At 41.6% G+C, this 14,973-nt stretch overlaps 1 protein-coding gene and 1 long non-coding RNA gene across 3 annotated transcripts in view; one reads left to right on the plus strand and one right to left on the minus strand.

Annotated features, from left to right (window-relative positions):
• Positions 1-9,925, minus strand: part of LOC119038997 (uncharacterized) — a 47,936-nt gene extending 38,011 nt beyond the window's left edge. Inside the window, exon 1 of the long non-coding RNA XR_008392050.1 lies at positions 9,801-9,925. This is a non-coding gene — a long non-coding RNA (uncharacterized LOC119038997). The remainder of the gene's footprint in view (positions 1-9,800) is intronic.
• The window catches only part of ATP13A4 (ATPase 13A4), a 239,599-nt gene that overhangs the window by 66,471 nt on the left and 158,155 nt on the right, over positions 1-14,973 (plus strand). For both annotated transcript variants that reach the window (XM_053667251.1, XM_037131634.2), the window contains exons 9-15: positions 2,027-2,161; positions 4,482-4,652; positions 5,455-5,612; positions 6,223-6,411; positions 8,859-8,920; positions 12,795-12,945; positions 14,839-14,925. In XM_053667251.1, coding sequence (XP_053523226.1) covers positions 2,027-2,161; positions 4,482-4,652; positions 5,455-5,612; positions 6,223-6,411; positions 8,859-8,920; positions 12,795-12,945; positions 14,839-14,925 — 953 coding nt within the window. The remainder of the gene's footprint in view (positions 1-2,026; positions 2,162-4,481; positions 4,653-5,454; positions 5,613-6,222; positions 6,412-8,858; positions 8,921-12,794; positions 12,946-14,838; positions 14,926-14,973) is intronic.

Here is a 14,973-nt window from a genome sequence, read left to right on the forward strand (position 1 = left end):
AGATTTTGAAAAGTAAAATTGCTGAGTCACAGAATAAATGCATTTGCACTCTGGCACTGACTGACAGCTGTCAGAGGGGAGGGAGGCAGAGGGGACAGGATGAAATAAGGTGAAGGGATTATCCAAAGAACATGTACACATAATTTAGGGACATGGAGAACAGCGCCCTGATGGTCAGAGGGGAGGGGGTGGGGAATGGGTGGAGACAATCAAAGCAGGGGGAGAATGGGGACATCTGTGACATCTGTGATAGGGTCAACAATAAAAATAATGATAAAAATAAAAAGTAAAAGATAGATATTGCCAAATTTCTTTCCTTAGACTTTGTACTGGTTTGCATGTGCACCTGAAAAGGGCGAAAGTGCCTATTTTCTCACAGCCTTGCCACAAGACAATGCTCGCAAGCTTTTAGATTTTTCTAATCAGACAGGCGAGCAATGTTATCTTCTGTATATTTTTCTTTCTTTTTTTAACTTAGGGATTTATTGCAAGACTAGTTCAAATCACTTTTTTTCTGAGCTATTTGAGAATAAGTTGCTCACATGTGGCTCCATAACCCCCATACTTTACTATATATTTCTTAAAGACAAGGTGATTCTATATAACTGATAGTACGAACATTAACATGGAGTGAATATTGATACGTTAATACCAACAAATGCTCAGACTCGTTCAAACTGCACCAACTGTCTCAGCCACGCTCTTTAAGGAAAGAAGTCAGGATTATACAACAGTGCTGTTTGCAACGTCCCTTTAATCTTCATTTTTTTACCTTTGACTTTCATGACCTTGATTCTTTGATCTGGTTATTTCATAGACTGTCCCCGAATTTGCTTTTGTGTGATGTTCCCTCATAGTTAAATTCACGTTATGCATTTTTTTAAGCTGGAGTATCACAAAAGTAATGCTGAGTTCTCACTGCTTTCTCTCCTGTGGTGCATAATTTAAACTTGTCCTGTTACTGGTGATTAACTTGGATTACTTAAATAAATGGTGTCTGCCAGATTTTTCTATTGTAAATTTACTCTTGTAATTAGTAGTTACTTCCCCCGTATCAAATTTTTACCCACTATTTTTAGTATCCATTGATGTTTCTTGGCTAGAATAATTATTGCTTTGATAGTTGGTATTTTTCCTTCTACATGAATGGATTGACATTTATACCTATGTTATTCCTTTGTCTGTTGAAAATCACCCATTTATACTATTGTCTTCAATTCAATGAAGCCCACGGAGTACATTCAAGTTTTATATTTGCCTACGTATAACTTTCTTTCTTCAGTGAGAAACCTGGCTCCCACCAGCCTCTTTATATCTGATTATTATCAGTCTCTCCCCCCTCTGCACTCCAATGCTGGGACTCCTGTATCCATCCAATACCAAACCGCTGCCACCATGGGGGCCCTCTGCTCCCTCCTGGAGCTCTGATGCCCTGCCTCCAGCCATCCTCCTTAGGTTCCAACCCCCGCAGCAGGCTATCAGCCCCATCCCCACCTCACCTAGCTCCCTGCATGGATGTCTATTTTCCTTAACCACTTATAGCTTTGGGGCTGAAGAAGGAAGGAGAGAGGTAACGGAAAGCAGGAAAGAAATAAGGAAGAAATTTTCATTTATCTTATTATGAATAACGATGAGCATCTTTTCAACTGTGTAACACACCCTTTGCAGTTTGTGTGTGTGTATGTGTGAACTATCTGTTAGCATCTCCATCAATTTGCTATACAGTCATTTTCTACACATCTAATTTTTTAGGAACTCTATATATTAGGAATATTAATCTTTTTTATATAAGTTTCAAATGTGTCTTCTAAATTTGTTATTAGCTTTTTCTTTGCATTTTTTGGCAAACATTTTTTTATTTCATGTAATTGAATTCGTTGTTTTTTTTCTCATTGTTTCTGGATTTTGATTCAATGTTGAGCAATAACCTTCTGTTTTAAATGCCCTGTTTGCTCTTTTACTGATTTCAAATTTAGGCAGTTTTGTAGGAAAAGAAGTGGACTCAACTCTCTTCTCACACTTACAGCTGGAGTCAGAGAGCTGGCAGCGCGCCTCCTGGTCCCCGGAGATCTGTTAGTTCTGACAGGGAGCAAAGTGCACATGCCGTGTGACGCGGTTCTGATTGACGGCAGCTGCGTGGTGAATGAAGGCCTGCTGACAGGTGTGGTTCTGCCTCACCTCTTCCGCTTCCCCAGCTCTCCCAGGCACCTCCTCTGTGGGGACGACGATGGCAAGGTGTAGGGCTGCCGGGGCCCCTTCCTATTCCCACGGATCTCATGAACCATTCTGCCCCAGATCTGTCTGAGAATTCAATTCACAGCTGCTCTCTACGAACTAAGTGTGACACAGTGGTCACTTTTGAGCTTTTAGCATTTCCTTCTTGAACAAAGGGTTCTTACGACCCTGTCATTTTACCTTAAAAGGTAAAGATTGTAGAGATCATTAGATATTTCAGCATTATCTGTGGCTTTTCTGTTTACTCATTTTACATAACATTTGTCTTCAGATAAGCTTGGAGGGCTTAAAAACAATTGAAGAACATCCTGAGAACCACGGAGCTAAGTCCAAGCTCTCCCTAGTTGGCTTAAAAATGTTGAAAAGGTTCATGATGCAGGATTTGGCAAACCTGGGTATTTTGGACTTACTGTATTTCATTTTTAAATAGCATGCTGGGGCTGGGGGGGCCCTTAGAAGCCATCGCAGCTCATTGGTATTAAAACTGAGGTATAGAGAGGAGAAGTAAGTTGCCCAAGATCGCGGTGCTCTGAGGTCTCCTCGCATATGCATTATTAGGAGCTGTGCCAGTATTTCTGTAAGATACAGAAGAATCATAAAGTCTTTCCGAGATGAAATGGCAGGCCACAAATACACAGAGACATACTGTGATTCCCACTGAAGTCTAAATCAAATCCCTTTCTCTTGGGCAGACCAGAAAGGTATGCAATAGCAACACACACCTCTCTCCTATGTTAACTTACCGAAACAAACAAAGAAGGCAAAGAAAACATGGCAGGAATGGTTCCTTACTTTAAGGAATCCATAGATTTATAAGCACCCCTCAGTGCTCAGACTTTTGCAATGCCAAGTTCCATTTTCCTAATGGAAGTGGCCTTATTGTACCAGAACGTGTGTCGGACTCTGTACCGCTCACTCCACAAAGACCAGTCAGTGGAAGGCTTTACCAGCTTTGTTCCTCAGAGGCCATTGCTGCTTCACAACTTCATTGCCACTTGTATTGGCACTTCAACTCACTGCTGTCTGCCCCTCCCCCTGCACTGGCAAAAGTCTCTAAGGCCTCAATTGACAAATCCAATGGGTTCTTTAACTTTCTCATTTCACTGACCTCTAGGTTGCTGGTGTCTATTCTCATCATCTCTTTCTTCTGAAAACGCTCTTCTCCCTAACTTTCCAAGACAACGCTGTCTCTCCAAGTTCTTCTGCCACCAACTCCACTGTTCAGCTTCCTGTGCTGTTCCTATTCCTCCTTCTCTTTGATTTTTTGCTGCTATGTCCCAGTCCTTTGATCTTTTCACCCTACATTCAGTCCCCAAGTACTTTTTTCATTATCTTTATTATTGCCTCTAAGGTAATAAACTCTGACTAAATATCATTTGTCAAACCTCTCCCCTGACCTCCAGACCCAAATATATTTCTAGCCAGCTCCAAGGCATCCCATTCCACAGGTGTCTCCAACTCACCCTGGTCAGAAGGCAATTCCTCCTTCCTCCTGTAATCCCTAAATTAATGCGCAGTGGCACCCTCTGCTCATTCTCCTGGTTGGAAACCAGGTCAGGCTGCTTTAAATTCCTCTGTCTCTCTAACCTGCACATATTAAAATCTCCCCCAAGTGTTGTGGCTTCTTACTTCCTTATTTCTCAAATCCAGCACTTCCTTTCTACTCCCGCTGCCAACTGCCATATTTCAAGCCTCATCTTCTCCAGTGAGGGTTCATGTGATCATTTTCCAACTCAATGTCCAGCCTCCAGCCTCACCAGACTTCAGTTCATTCCCCATGCTGCAGAGAGAGTGCACTCTCTTATACATTAACATGATACACTCTCCTAAATAAAACAGTTAAACATCTCCCCACGTGTCTATGGAAAAACATTGAAACTCTGAGACATGTGTGCTTAGGGCCCTCCAGGCTTTGGCTCTTGCATAGCTCTCATAGTCCATTATTCCCGGCACCCCATACTCTAGACCACACAATCTGCTATTCCCTCCATGGTTATTTTCAGCCTATTTCAGCACCCATGTTTGATTTTATAATACTCATAGTATTTATATTTATTTGTTCACATGTGTGTGTCCCTCTCTGGGCCATGAACTTCTTAAAAGCAAGCGCTACCTTTCTCCTTGTATTCCCGATATCTAGGGTTGTCCCTGCTACATGGCAGGCTCACCACAACCGCTCTACTAAAGGATGAGCAAGTGTACACATTATTTAAATGAGTGAATAATGTGCCACTTGTTTTCTGTAGGAGAAAGTATTCCAGTCACTAAGACTCCATTACCCAAGATGGACAGCTCTGTGCCCTGGAAAACGCAGAGTGAAGCTGACTGCAAACAGCACATCCTCTTCTGTGGAACAGAGGTTATCCAGGCCAAGGGGGCTTGCTCTGGGACCGCGAGGGCAGTGGTACTGCAGACCGGTTAGTGAGCATCTCTTCCTTCATTTTGTTATTTTAATAAAATGTTTTCGTTCAGTCTGTCTAGTACCTTAAATTTATTAGGCAAGAAGCAGTATTTAGATAACAAATCAAATATATGAATACTATATATTTTACTGTGAACTGAACTATGGTATATGCCTTTTGGAAATAATAATACTGATGACAATAATTACTTTTTATGTGCTTTGTAGTTTATAAACTATTGGCACATATATTTGCAGAACAAAGGTGCTATTGTCTCTCCTTTCTGCATGAGTAGTCTGGGGACCACACAATTCAAGTGAACTTGAACAAATTATACAGCCAGTAACTGGAAGAGTAGGACCTGGAACTCAGGTCTTCTAACCTCAAATCCCAAGTTCTTCCTAGGTAGGACTAGAAACCGAAAACTTGACGTTGAAGAGTACTAGAAATGAGTCCAACTGTATTTCCTGGGCCATTTAGTTTAAATTTAAGTGACTTGTGTGTTGTGTGCATTCTCATAAGTTGTTTCCTTAAAAGGAAGCTACATTTGGGAAAGCTGTGTTCTGCCCTCAGGACAGGCTTTCCTATCTTTGGGATGCATTGAAATTGAAAGTGGAGGGATGGAAGGCCAGAATAATAGGCTCTGAAATAGGTATTTCCATTCTAGTCCTTAGATATTTTCCCAATTATCCTGTAACTGCATTTGAGGTTAAACACTGTTGTCTCTGGAGAAAACAAGGGCAACGCTGAGGTTTAGGAAAGCACTAGCAGTAGGATTTGCCATCCTCAGAGGTGGGGTGTGTGCTTACTGCTTCAGGATTCAACACTGCAAAGGGGGACCTTGTGAGATCCATTCTGTACCCCAGGCCGATGAATTTTAAGCTCTACAGGGATGCCATCAGGTTCCTCCTGTGCCTCGTGGGGACTGCCACCATTGGGATGATCTATACTCTGTGTGTCTACGTGCTCAGTGGGGTAAGCTGCTTTTTGGTACTTTCCTGTATGCAAATATACATTCACTCATGTCTGTTTCACACTCCACATGTTGACCTTAATGTAGGTTTGGGTTACAAACCTGGGAAACCAAGCCCAACACTGAAACTGGCCTATATACCTTCAGCTCCCCAAAACAAGCAGTTGATCACCAACACTCATACTAACTCTGAGACCTAATGGGATAAAATCTGTTATTTATTGAGATATCGACATGCATTTACTCTTGCACACTATTTCCTTGTACCATTTTAAACCTGAGAATATAGTTATTCCAATAAGGTAGTATTTTGTAGCTATGAAGTGGAGAATTTTCATTAAAACACAGACACTCAGCGTTGGTGATACCTGGCAAATTGGTATATGGTTCTCTACTCATAGCATATAAATCATTACAAGCCTTTTTATTGCACTTTGACAAAATGCATTGAGAGCCAAATCATGTTCATACCTTTTGACCTATAGATGACATGCTCATATTATTTCTAGAAATTTGACCTAAAGAGTAAACAAAAATAAGGAGAACGTCATATGCCCAAAGCTGTTGATGACCGATTTATCTGTAATAGTGAAAGAGGGACATATCTTCCAGGAATCCCCTGAAGAGGTGGTGAAGAAAGCCTTGGATGTCATCACAATTGCAGTTCCTCCTGCTCTACCTGCTGCCCTGACCACAGGCATTATCTATGCCCAGAAGAGGCTAAAGAAGAGAGGCATCTTTTGCATCAGTCCCCAGAGGATCAATGTATGCGGGCAATTAAACCTTGTCTGCTTTGACAAGGTAGGTGTGTTTCAGCCTCAGTCTCACCCCATTTTTATCATCATTGTCATCATGTATAAATGCTTTACACTCCTGTGAAGCAGGAAATACAGGATGTGCATGTCTGACTTCATTTTATCCCTGGTTGGCTGTGTGACCTAGGAAGGATACGTCTCTTGAGCTCTCAGATTCTAGGGTTTAGAGAAGGAACAGTAGCCACTGCATGAGTGAATCTTTTAGGATCCTTCCAACTCCAGTAGTCTGTGAAAAGCAAATAATTAAAATAGCATTCTGTCTACTGTCAAAGCCCTCAGAGAACAATATTTAAACCTTTCAAATCAATACTATTTTAGGTCAATACTATGATCACTGCTCTCTCTAATGCTAAGAATATTGCCTGGTGTAGTCAGTGCTCAGTAAGTCTTAGTGAGTGAATGAATGAATGAATGAATGAACAGGGAGACTTCATTTAGTCTTACTATGAGGGTTGGTTATAATAAAAACCCCATCAAACCTGTACTACATTTTCCCATCTGCAATGTATTGCTTATATGCTGGGGCGAAGGTAGGAGGTATGAGAGGAAAAGATGAAAATGAAGCGCAGTTTTGTGCCTGGGCCTTAATTTATAAAGGTGACTGAGTGGTGATGGGAAGAGGTCAGTGCCACTGAGAGGCACGTTTAACGGTACGGTCCCCTAGGGAAGAGAGGCCTGGCTCACCACGCAGAACCACAGGAAGATTGCCATGTTCCGATCAGCCAGCAAAGTGGGCAGAGGGGACTGCTTAGGAAATGGCCTTTGTTAGAATTTTTTGCAGGAAACACAAGACAAGGCAGAATAAACATCTGACAGTTGGTTAGTTTGAATGATTTTGGTGAGCTTTGGGCTACAGAGATGGCCCCTAGTGGTCTGGTACCTGGCCCTGGCGTGATTAAGGAAGAGAAATGAATATTGTCTCCTGGGAAGTGTGGCCAGAGAGAGGAGGTTTGGCTGCCCATTGGTCAGTTTGCACATCAAAGACACACTCTTGCCTGAGTCCCTTTCTATTTTTAAGAATTGCCAGCCCCAGAGAAGCAGTCTCTCTCCAGTTAGAAAGGTTTTTAAGATGTCAAAACATCATAATGTAGAACATTTAAAAAATACGTGCAATACAAAGGCATTATGGGCAGGAGAATATGGGCAAGGGCACAGGGTCCAGAGAGCACTGGAGTGCGGTTTTGACTGGAGCAGGACTTAGGTAATGGGAGAGGGTGTTTATAGACCTTGAGTATCTGGCTAAGAAATTTTTACATACTCTTCAGGCAGTGGGGAGCCATGGGAGGTTTTTATTTTTATTGTTGCTTTTTTTTATTGTGGTGAAATATCCATAACATAAAAGTTACGATTTTTTACCTTTATCAGTGGCTTCAAGTGCATTCAAATTGTAATGCAACCATCAACACCACCCATTTCCAGAACTTTATTCTCCTTCCCAAACATAAAATCCGTACTCATTAAATAGTACATTGAAAGGTTTTGATAGCAGAGAGCTAATGAGATCAGAGCTGTATTATGAAATTGTTGGATTATGAAGAACAGATTGTCCTTGGACTATGAGATGTACCTTGGACTGCTGAGAACTAAAGGTTGGCATCGCTCTTCCCACCATTTCAGTATCATTTTGTGATCAAACTTCCATCATAAGGAAAGATGCTTAATTTATGACAACATACCATCCTTGGACTTGGAAGGAGAAAGGGGATGGGAGAGATAATTGTGACCAGAATTTGAATATAAAATAAATAATTATGAGTAATTATCATTACAATTCACGCTTACTCTGTGCCAGACATTAAATTGAGTTCCTTATTTGTATTATCTCATTTGATCTCCACAACCACCATATATGATAATAGCCATGTTACAGGTAAGGGCTCGACATTTACAGGATTTCAATGATTTGCCCAGATCACACCCCTGGTGTTTTAACCCAGATAAGCTCTGCAATATTATGCTGCACGGAGAGAAATACCAGATACCTTTTAACCAAATGTGTATGAAAAAACAAACCACTTCTTTAGAACAATAAAAATTCTTCTATCTCCATTACTTACTTGTGATGACAGACCTTTCACTCCTGCTACAAAAACTGGGACTCACCTACATTACAACTCTTAGAGGCTTACCAAGTACCTTCCCATTTATTTAGTCTGCCCGTAGAACCTCAAAACAAGCCTCTGAAATATGTAAGGCAGATACGGTTTTCTTCCTTTTATTGCTGAGAACACTAAAGTACAAAGAGATTAAATGTACGAAAGAACTCATCCAAGCTTCCCCCAGGAGTCCATATACCCACCTTACTGTGTTCTCACTTGAAATGCTGATGTCGTTACATTTTGTGGTGTATAGTTTTCTATTAAAACATATCATATCAGTCTTTATGGTGGGAGCTAGATCTTCAGAATAAACTGAGTGCTTGTTTCTGTTTAGACAGGCACCTTAACAAGGGAGGGCTTGGATCTCTGGGGAGTCGTGCCCTGTGATAAGAATGGGTGAGTACTGTCCGCCTGAAAACATCTAAACCTGTAGAGATTTTTCCAAGAGTTTATTTGAGCCAAAACTGATGCCAATTGCTTGGAATCAAGATCTCAAATGCTCTGGAGAGTGCCAGTTCAGCAGTTTAATGCCTACGAAATTAAGAAGGGAATGTAGGAAGACTATATAAAGGTCGGAGAAAACAAGGCTGGGATTGAATTACAGGATGGTTCGCAAGATTCTGTGCTCTCCTGAGGGCGGCTACTTCAAAGGCTTATTTCAAAGGTCCATTAACCTACACGCACAACAACCCCCCCCCCAACAACAACAACAACAAAACAATGGGCAGGGCTTGCCTAAGGCAAAGGTAAACCTTTTACTAAAGAAGTTATGTGCCTGGGGCGTGACTACCCACCATGACCTGCTCAGTTAAGAATTTATAATCAGATCACCAGGAGGTTACCTTTCACAGAACCCCTTTATCTTCCATAGTACCTTGAACTAAATGCACTAGTTTCCCTTTTCCCAGAATTCTGTGCTTTTTCGTGAAAACTAAAAATAGAAACAATTAGCTTTGGCTTTGGTGAGCAGTGTTTGCCAGGGTAGCTTCATTTAATTTCACCTCTTAAACACTTTCATTAATACTTTGTGCTAAAACATGTACATTTCCCCCCACCCCAGCCCCTGCCACGTGCTACATACAAACCCAGGAGATGAAGGAGTTTTTACGGTGCATTCAAATCCTTGCTAAAATGTAATTCGTAGTTGGCATTTTAGTCCCTAGCCCGAAGTTGGCCCAGTGCATCTAATTGGAACAATACTGCCCCTCAGGGAAGTACCGTTCCTTGAACAAACAGAAGTCTCTCGGTGTGCTAGAAGGAAGGACAGCGTACTCACCTGGGTACTCTGACTTTCAGTAAGAGGTTCATCTGTGCAGTTGGAGCAAGTGTGCCCATTTTCCTTGGTATTCTACTTCTGAGAACTTGACGTTTTGGTGGCCTCCGGACGCCCCGGTTTAGGCAGCTTTCAGCTCCAACTGCTGAAGGCTGGCATGTGCTCTCCTGAGGCCCTCTAGTGGCCGCACCTGGATTTCCCCCTGCCTGTTTTTCTCTCTTCCACAACTGCGATTGTGATCAGAGCAGGAAACATTCGGCATTTACTTTTTTTTTTTTTTAATGAAGGTATTCTCACTTACAAACTAAATCACAAAGCATTTTATTCATAAAAGGTCCGTAGCAGTTCTTCTGCATTGTACCAATAACATAAAACTTATCCATACAAAAGAAAATATTTTAATTATAGATGTCATACATATTTATATTAAAACACGACTATAAAATATTTATAAACAAATCAATTTCCTGGGTAAAAAAATTCATCTTACTACTTCTAACCACATTAGTCTACAGAAGAAGCCTTTCATAAACATATACTCTCTGAAGTTCTTTTCATTTTCCCTTGAAGGAGGATTTAGATATGTACCTGGTTGCTTTGTTTGTTTATGTTTGTCTGTTTCAGCTTCCACAGAATGTGTGTGCATTTACCAAAATATGTGAGCATCTGGAGAGCTGTTCTTTCCTGACTTGTATTTGTGCCCTAATGCTGTAGTACCACACAAGGCAGGCACGGACAGATCCTCTGTGTTTGCTCATCTAAGACTGACTAAGGGTGTTCCACCTTTTGAATGCTATTCCGCTGAGTGAATTGGCATCAAACATATTTACCAAACTTTTTATTTCTAAATGTAACTTGTCAAATTTAAATTAAAATAAATGATTTGATATTTAGGTAAGTGATTAATAAGCCCATTACTCTTTATTCCTGCCTTCCTTCAAAATGGTAAAAGCTGTATTCAAATGACTAAAAGGATGATTAAAAACTGTTTTAAATTTCTCACTTGAATTTATAACATGAGAAAAAGCAGATTCAGTTCTAGGTAAGAGGTCAGCACCTGATTTACAGGCTATTAAATATCTTCTTATAAAAGGTGAGCTCCAGTTCTCATCTTTTCCAAAAAGAGTTTGTTCCATGTGTCAGATACTTAAAAGAACCATTGAAACACTAGTTGGGCTGCCCAAGCTGGATAAATTACAAGCATTCAAATAAAATACAAGGACAAGATTACAGACAGTTCTATTTCTTTGTGTATAAGCCAGAGTTACCCAATCTCAGGAATTCAGAATTACGTATTCAGAATTATATCCTGATGACCTTGCATGCCGTCTTAAAAGAAGATCCTTTTTTTCCTGTTATGTGTTTGCTTTCTGGTGTGTGCTTAAGCTTCCGTGTTAATCACACTGCTGGTGATGCCTTCCTTTTACTTGTTTACTAATGTAGCAGCAGCCTGTTGTGAACCACTAAGACAACTTGGTCCTTTGATACACAGGGTCCAGCAGAAGTAACTCCTGCTTGAGTGTGGTTATTAGGGTAATAATATGGGTGTAATAATTTATAGTTTTCACATGAACATTTCACCTGAAATGCCATTGGGTGTGGGTAAGTGTGATATTGTTATGTTACAGAATTATATACTTATGATTGTGTAATAAAAGATTTTGTAATGAAATAGGGGCATTATTTGTACTGAACCCTATATAATAATAGATATGATCAAGCAGGTCAGTAATCAGCTGAGAGGTTTTGAACTTACAGAAGCTTGAATAAGGAAGCCAGGAAGAAATGTGGCTGACTTATGAGTTACCACTGTGACGTGGATGCTTTCAAGAACAAAAGGCTGAGCAACCTAAGGCAGTATTTAACGAAATTCAGTGTCTATATCATGAGGAATAATAGTCTGGTTCTGTAGACCACATTTTAAGGCAAACTGCAAATAAAAACTTTTTCAAGAAAGTACACAGAAAGGCAAGCGGTCTGGAGACTGTGTCCAGAAGGCACAGCCAGAGGTTCCTGAGCAACCTCAGGGAAGGGAGGATGAGAGACAGTGCAAATGAGCTGGTCCACAAAAGTCGACCTGTGGAGGGGGGAGAACAAGTAGATTGGAACTAGCTCTAAGAGGCATGTTTTGCCTCAATGCAGGAAGTGTCTTCTGCCCTCAGAAGTCCTCCTAGGATGAGCTGCTCTGAACCACCTACTGTGCTATACATTTAAGAAGGGACTGGCAACAAGGCTGCAGAGGACATTCCTCCAATGGACCAGAGGCTGAACTTGATGACTTTAACCCTGTGCTAGTGAAAGCCCAGAGTGTGTGACATTTGAGTTTTATGTCAGTAGGTTTGAGATGAAGCCACTTTCTATAGGAAGTGATGGTGATGATGGCTGCACTGTGGACACTACAAGGTGAATGCCAGGGTGGAAGAGGAGAATGCGGCATCCCTGTAAAAAATGTCTTTAGGGTCTATTTCTTTATTATTATGGTCTTTCAGATTTCTAGTACCACTCATTCATTTATTCACTCATACATTTGTTGCCTGTAATGCTGGCCAAGCATCAAATATGTTGGACAGACACAGAAGACATTGCCCTGCCCGGAAGGACTAATGAGGGAGAAAACACGTGTACACGGTCGTAGCGTGAGCGAGGCTCTTCTGTCTCACAGCACTGGAAATGAAGTAGTCTGGTCGTTGCAGTGGAAGTAGATGTGCTGAGAATTAAAGGTGATACTCCTAGTTCCTTCCATACTCTGGAATTAAATCCATGTCAGAGAAAGAGTAAGGAAAAGAGGGAAGAAAGCTTGAAAGAACCTCAAAGACCATTCTCACACTGAACTCATGTGAGGACGATGCTGAATAAAGCACTGTTAATCTGGAGGGACTGGAGATGGAGTATGTAATGTAACAAAGTATGTTAAGTTCCTCCTTAAGAAGTCACCTCCAGAAGCCCCAATTTGGCATGGGGGAATAGGACTGAAACCCCTTCCCTTGTGTCCTTTAGCTTCCAGGAAGTCCACAGCTTTGCCACGGGCAGGGCGTTGCCGTGGGGCCCACTTTGCGCAGCCATGGCCAGCTGCCACTCTCTGGTTCTTCTTGATGAGACCATCCAGGGAGACCCTCTGGACCTCAAGATGTTTGAAGCCACCACCTGGGTAAGCCTCTGGTCTGCAGAGAATCTAAGAAGCTTTCTCGATAACTAAGCACCACAGGTTTTATCTCCAAGACCCAATACTCAGGAAATGGGAGGGCTCAATATGGAGCATATAACGTAGAGAGAGGCGCACCAGTCTGAGCCTGGCGTCCTACTCCATGCATCGCCATCTCTGTGACAGGGTTTTGGCTAAGTGGAACGGCACCCTTAACGAGCTCCTGGTGCATGTTATATGCTCCATTATATTAATGTCATTATCAACATTATGTGTGTTTTTTCAAGTGTTCAGATTGTAGTATGAGCAATGTCTGGTTTCAAAGTTTTCTAGAACACGGGGATTAGAAAACATCCCTGTCCCCTGTGTTTAGAATAACTCATTGTTAACAGGGGTTTCATTTCCATTAATATTCTGTTGTATTGGCTCATTTCCAAGACTGGAAACAATAAAGAGGAAATAATGAGAGCTTTTGCAGAGACTGTAACGTGGATTTAAGAGCAGGTGGTGCTGTTCGTGAAGAGGAATGTGGCTTTCCAGGTCTTGGTTTCGGCTCTGCCCTAATGACCTCTCAACCCTGGGAGGTCAGCTCTCTCATTGGGGCTTGGCTCCAGTGACCTTAAAATGAGGGGATGGAATAGACCACTAGTGTCCACCTAAAATGAAACAAAAAAGCTAGAATCTTCTCTTAAAAGGAAACCTTATTTTGAAGCACCTTATAAAAAACAAATAGTTGAAGTTGACCTTGTTGAGATGAGCAATAAAGGTCAAGCTTAGGGAACACACATCCCCACCTACTCAGTCACAAGCCTGCCACTATCCCCGGCAGCCGGGTGCAGCTCTGGACCCCTCTGATACATGCGAACCCCACTGTGGGAGACAATCCTGAGGGTCCCTTCGGACTCTAGTAGGACATGTGCCGTAGCATTCTGATATAACTCTGCCAATCTGTACTCCCTCCTGAGTTACTGTTTCTGTATCTGTAAGCAGGGATTATAATTTCCTCTCAGATTTTTTTCAGGCACTCAATGACATGATGACAGAACATTCTGACATCTTTTGGTAAAAGGTTCCTTTTACTATAATTTAGGGTCATCATTGCAGCAATGACTGAGTGTTTACTGGACACCAACCATTTATACCATTGTCCCTGCAGTGCCTCACCCTGAGGACCATCAGTCCAAATGACCGTATTTTGCCTTGTATTATGCACACATTTTTGCCAAAATTTTTGAGGAAAAAATAAGGATGCACATTATACGTGGGTAGTACCTAACATATCTTGTATCTGTCCTTATATTTTGTAATTGTTTGTTACAGAAAACTTCTTGTACCACAACATGTTCAAAAGTAAATGTTAAAGTTCCTTTATAATACAAAAAAATAAGTATCTAAATATAAACAAACAAATAAATAAATAATTCAAGCAAAATATTTTTTCCTGAGAGTTTGGGCCAAAAACGTTGGTGCACATTATATGTGGCAAAACACAGTAGACAGAGAGGAAAGAGCAGGAACAGCCATGAACTCCAGGGAAAGACAGGCCGTGAGGTGCGGGCCTTACACAGTAAGTCTGCTACTCACGCTCACTATTTTCGTGTCAGGCTCTTCAGAAGCAGAGACTAAGCCTTTTTTGCCACACGCTCCAACAGAAAAAGCAGGATAGATTGCGTGAGTAATTCAGAAGGGTCTGATCTTCAAGTTCTACAGCATTTCCAAAGCATTATTTTTCCTGTGGCGAAACAAGACTGGTTCACCTCCATCTTTCCAAAGGGAGGAGAACGAAGAGTACACCAATGTGGCCTCGGGGTTCCCTCGAGGGGAGGGTTTGAGCATATAGTATCAGTGGATGAACAAGAAGTAAATCTCTACAGTGAAAATATTCCATCTGTGAAACAGGAAATGGCTATTTCTGGGGACAGTTTTCACATCAAGGGAGTGCCGGCACATGCCACGGTAGTTAAGCCCTGCAAAACAGCCAGCCAGGTAAGCCTCGCCTGCTACCCTCCCTGCAACGCCCAGCCTCAAGGGGAC

Source organism: Artibeus jamaicensis, unplaced genomic scaffold (genome assembly GCF_021234435.1).
Source record: "Artibeus jamaicensis isolate MK-2021 breed Jamaican fruit bat unplaced genomic scaffold, CSHL_Jam_final contig_466, whole genome shotgun sequence".
NCBI lineage: Eukaryota > Metazoa > Chordata > Mammalia > Chiroptera > Phyllostomidae > Artibeus > Artibeus jamaicensis.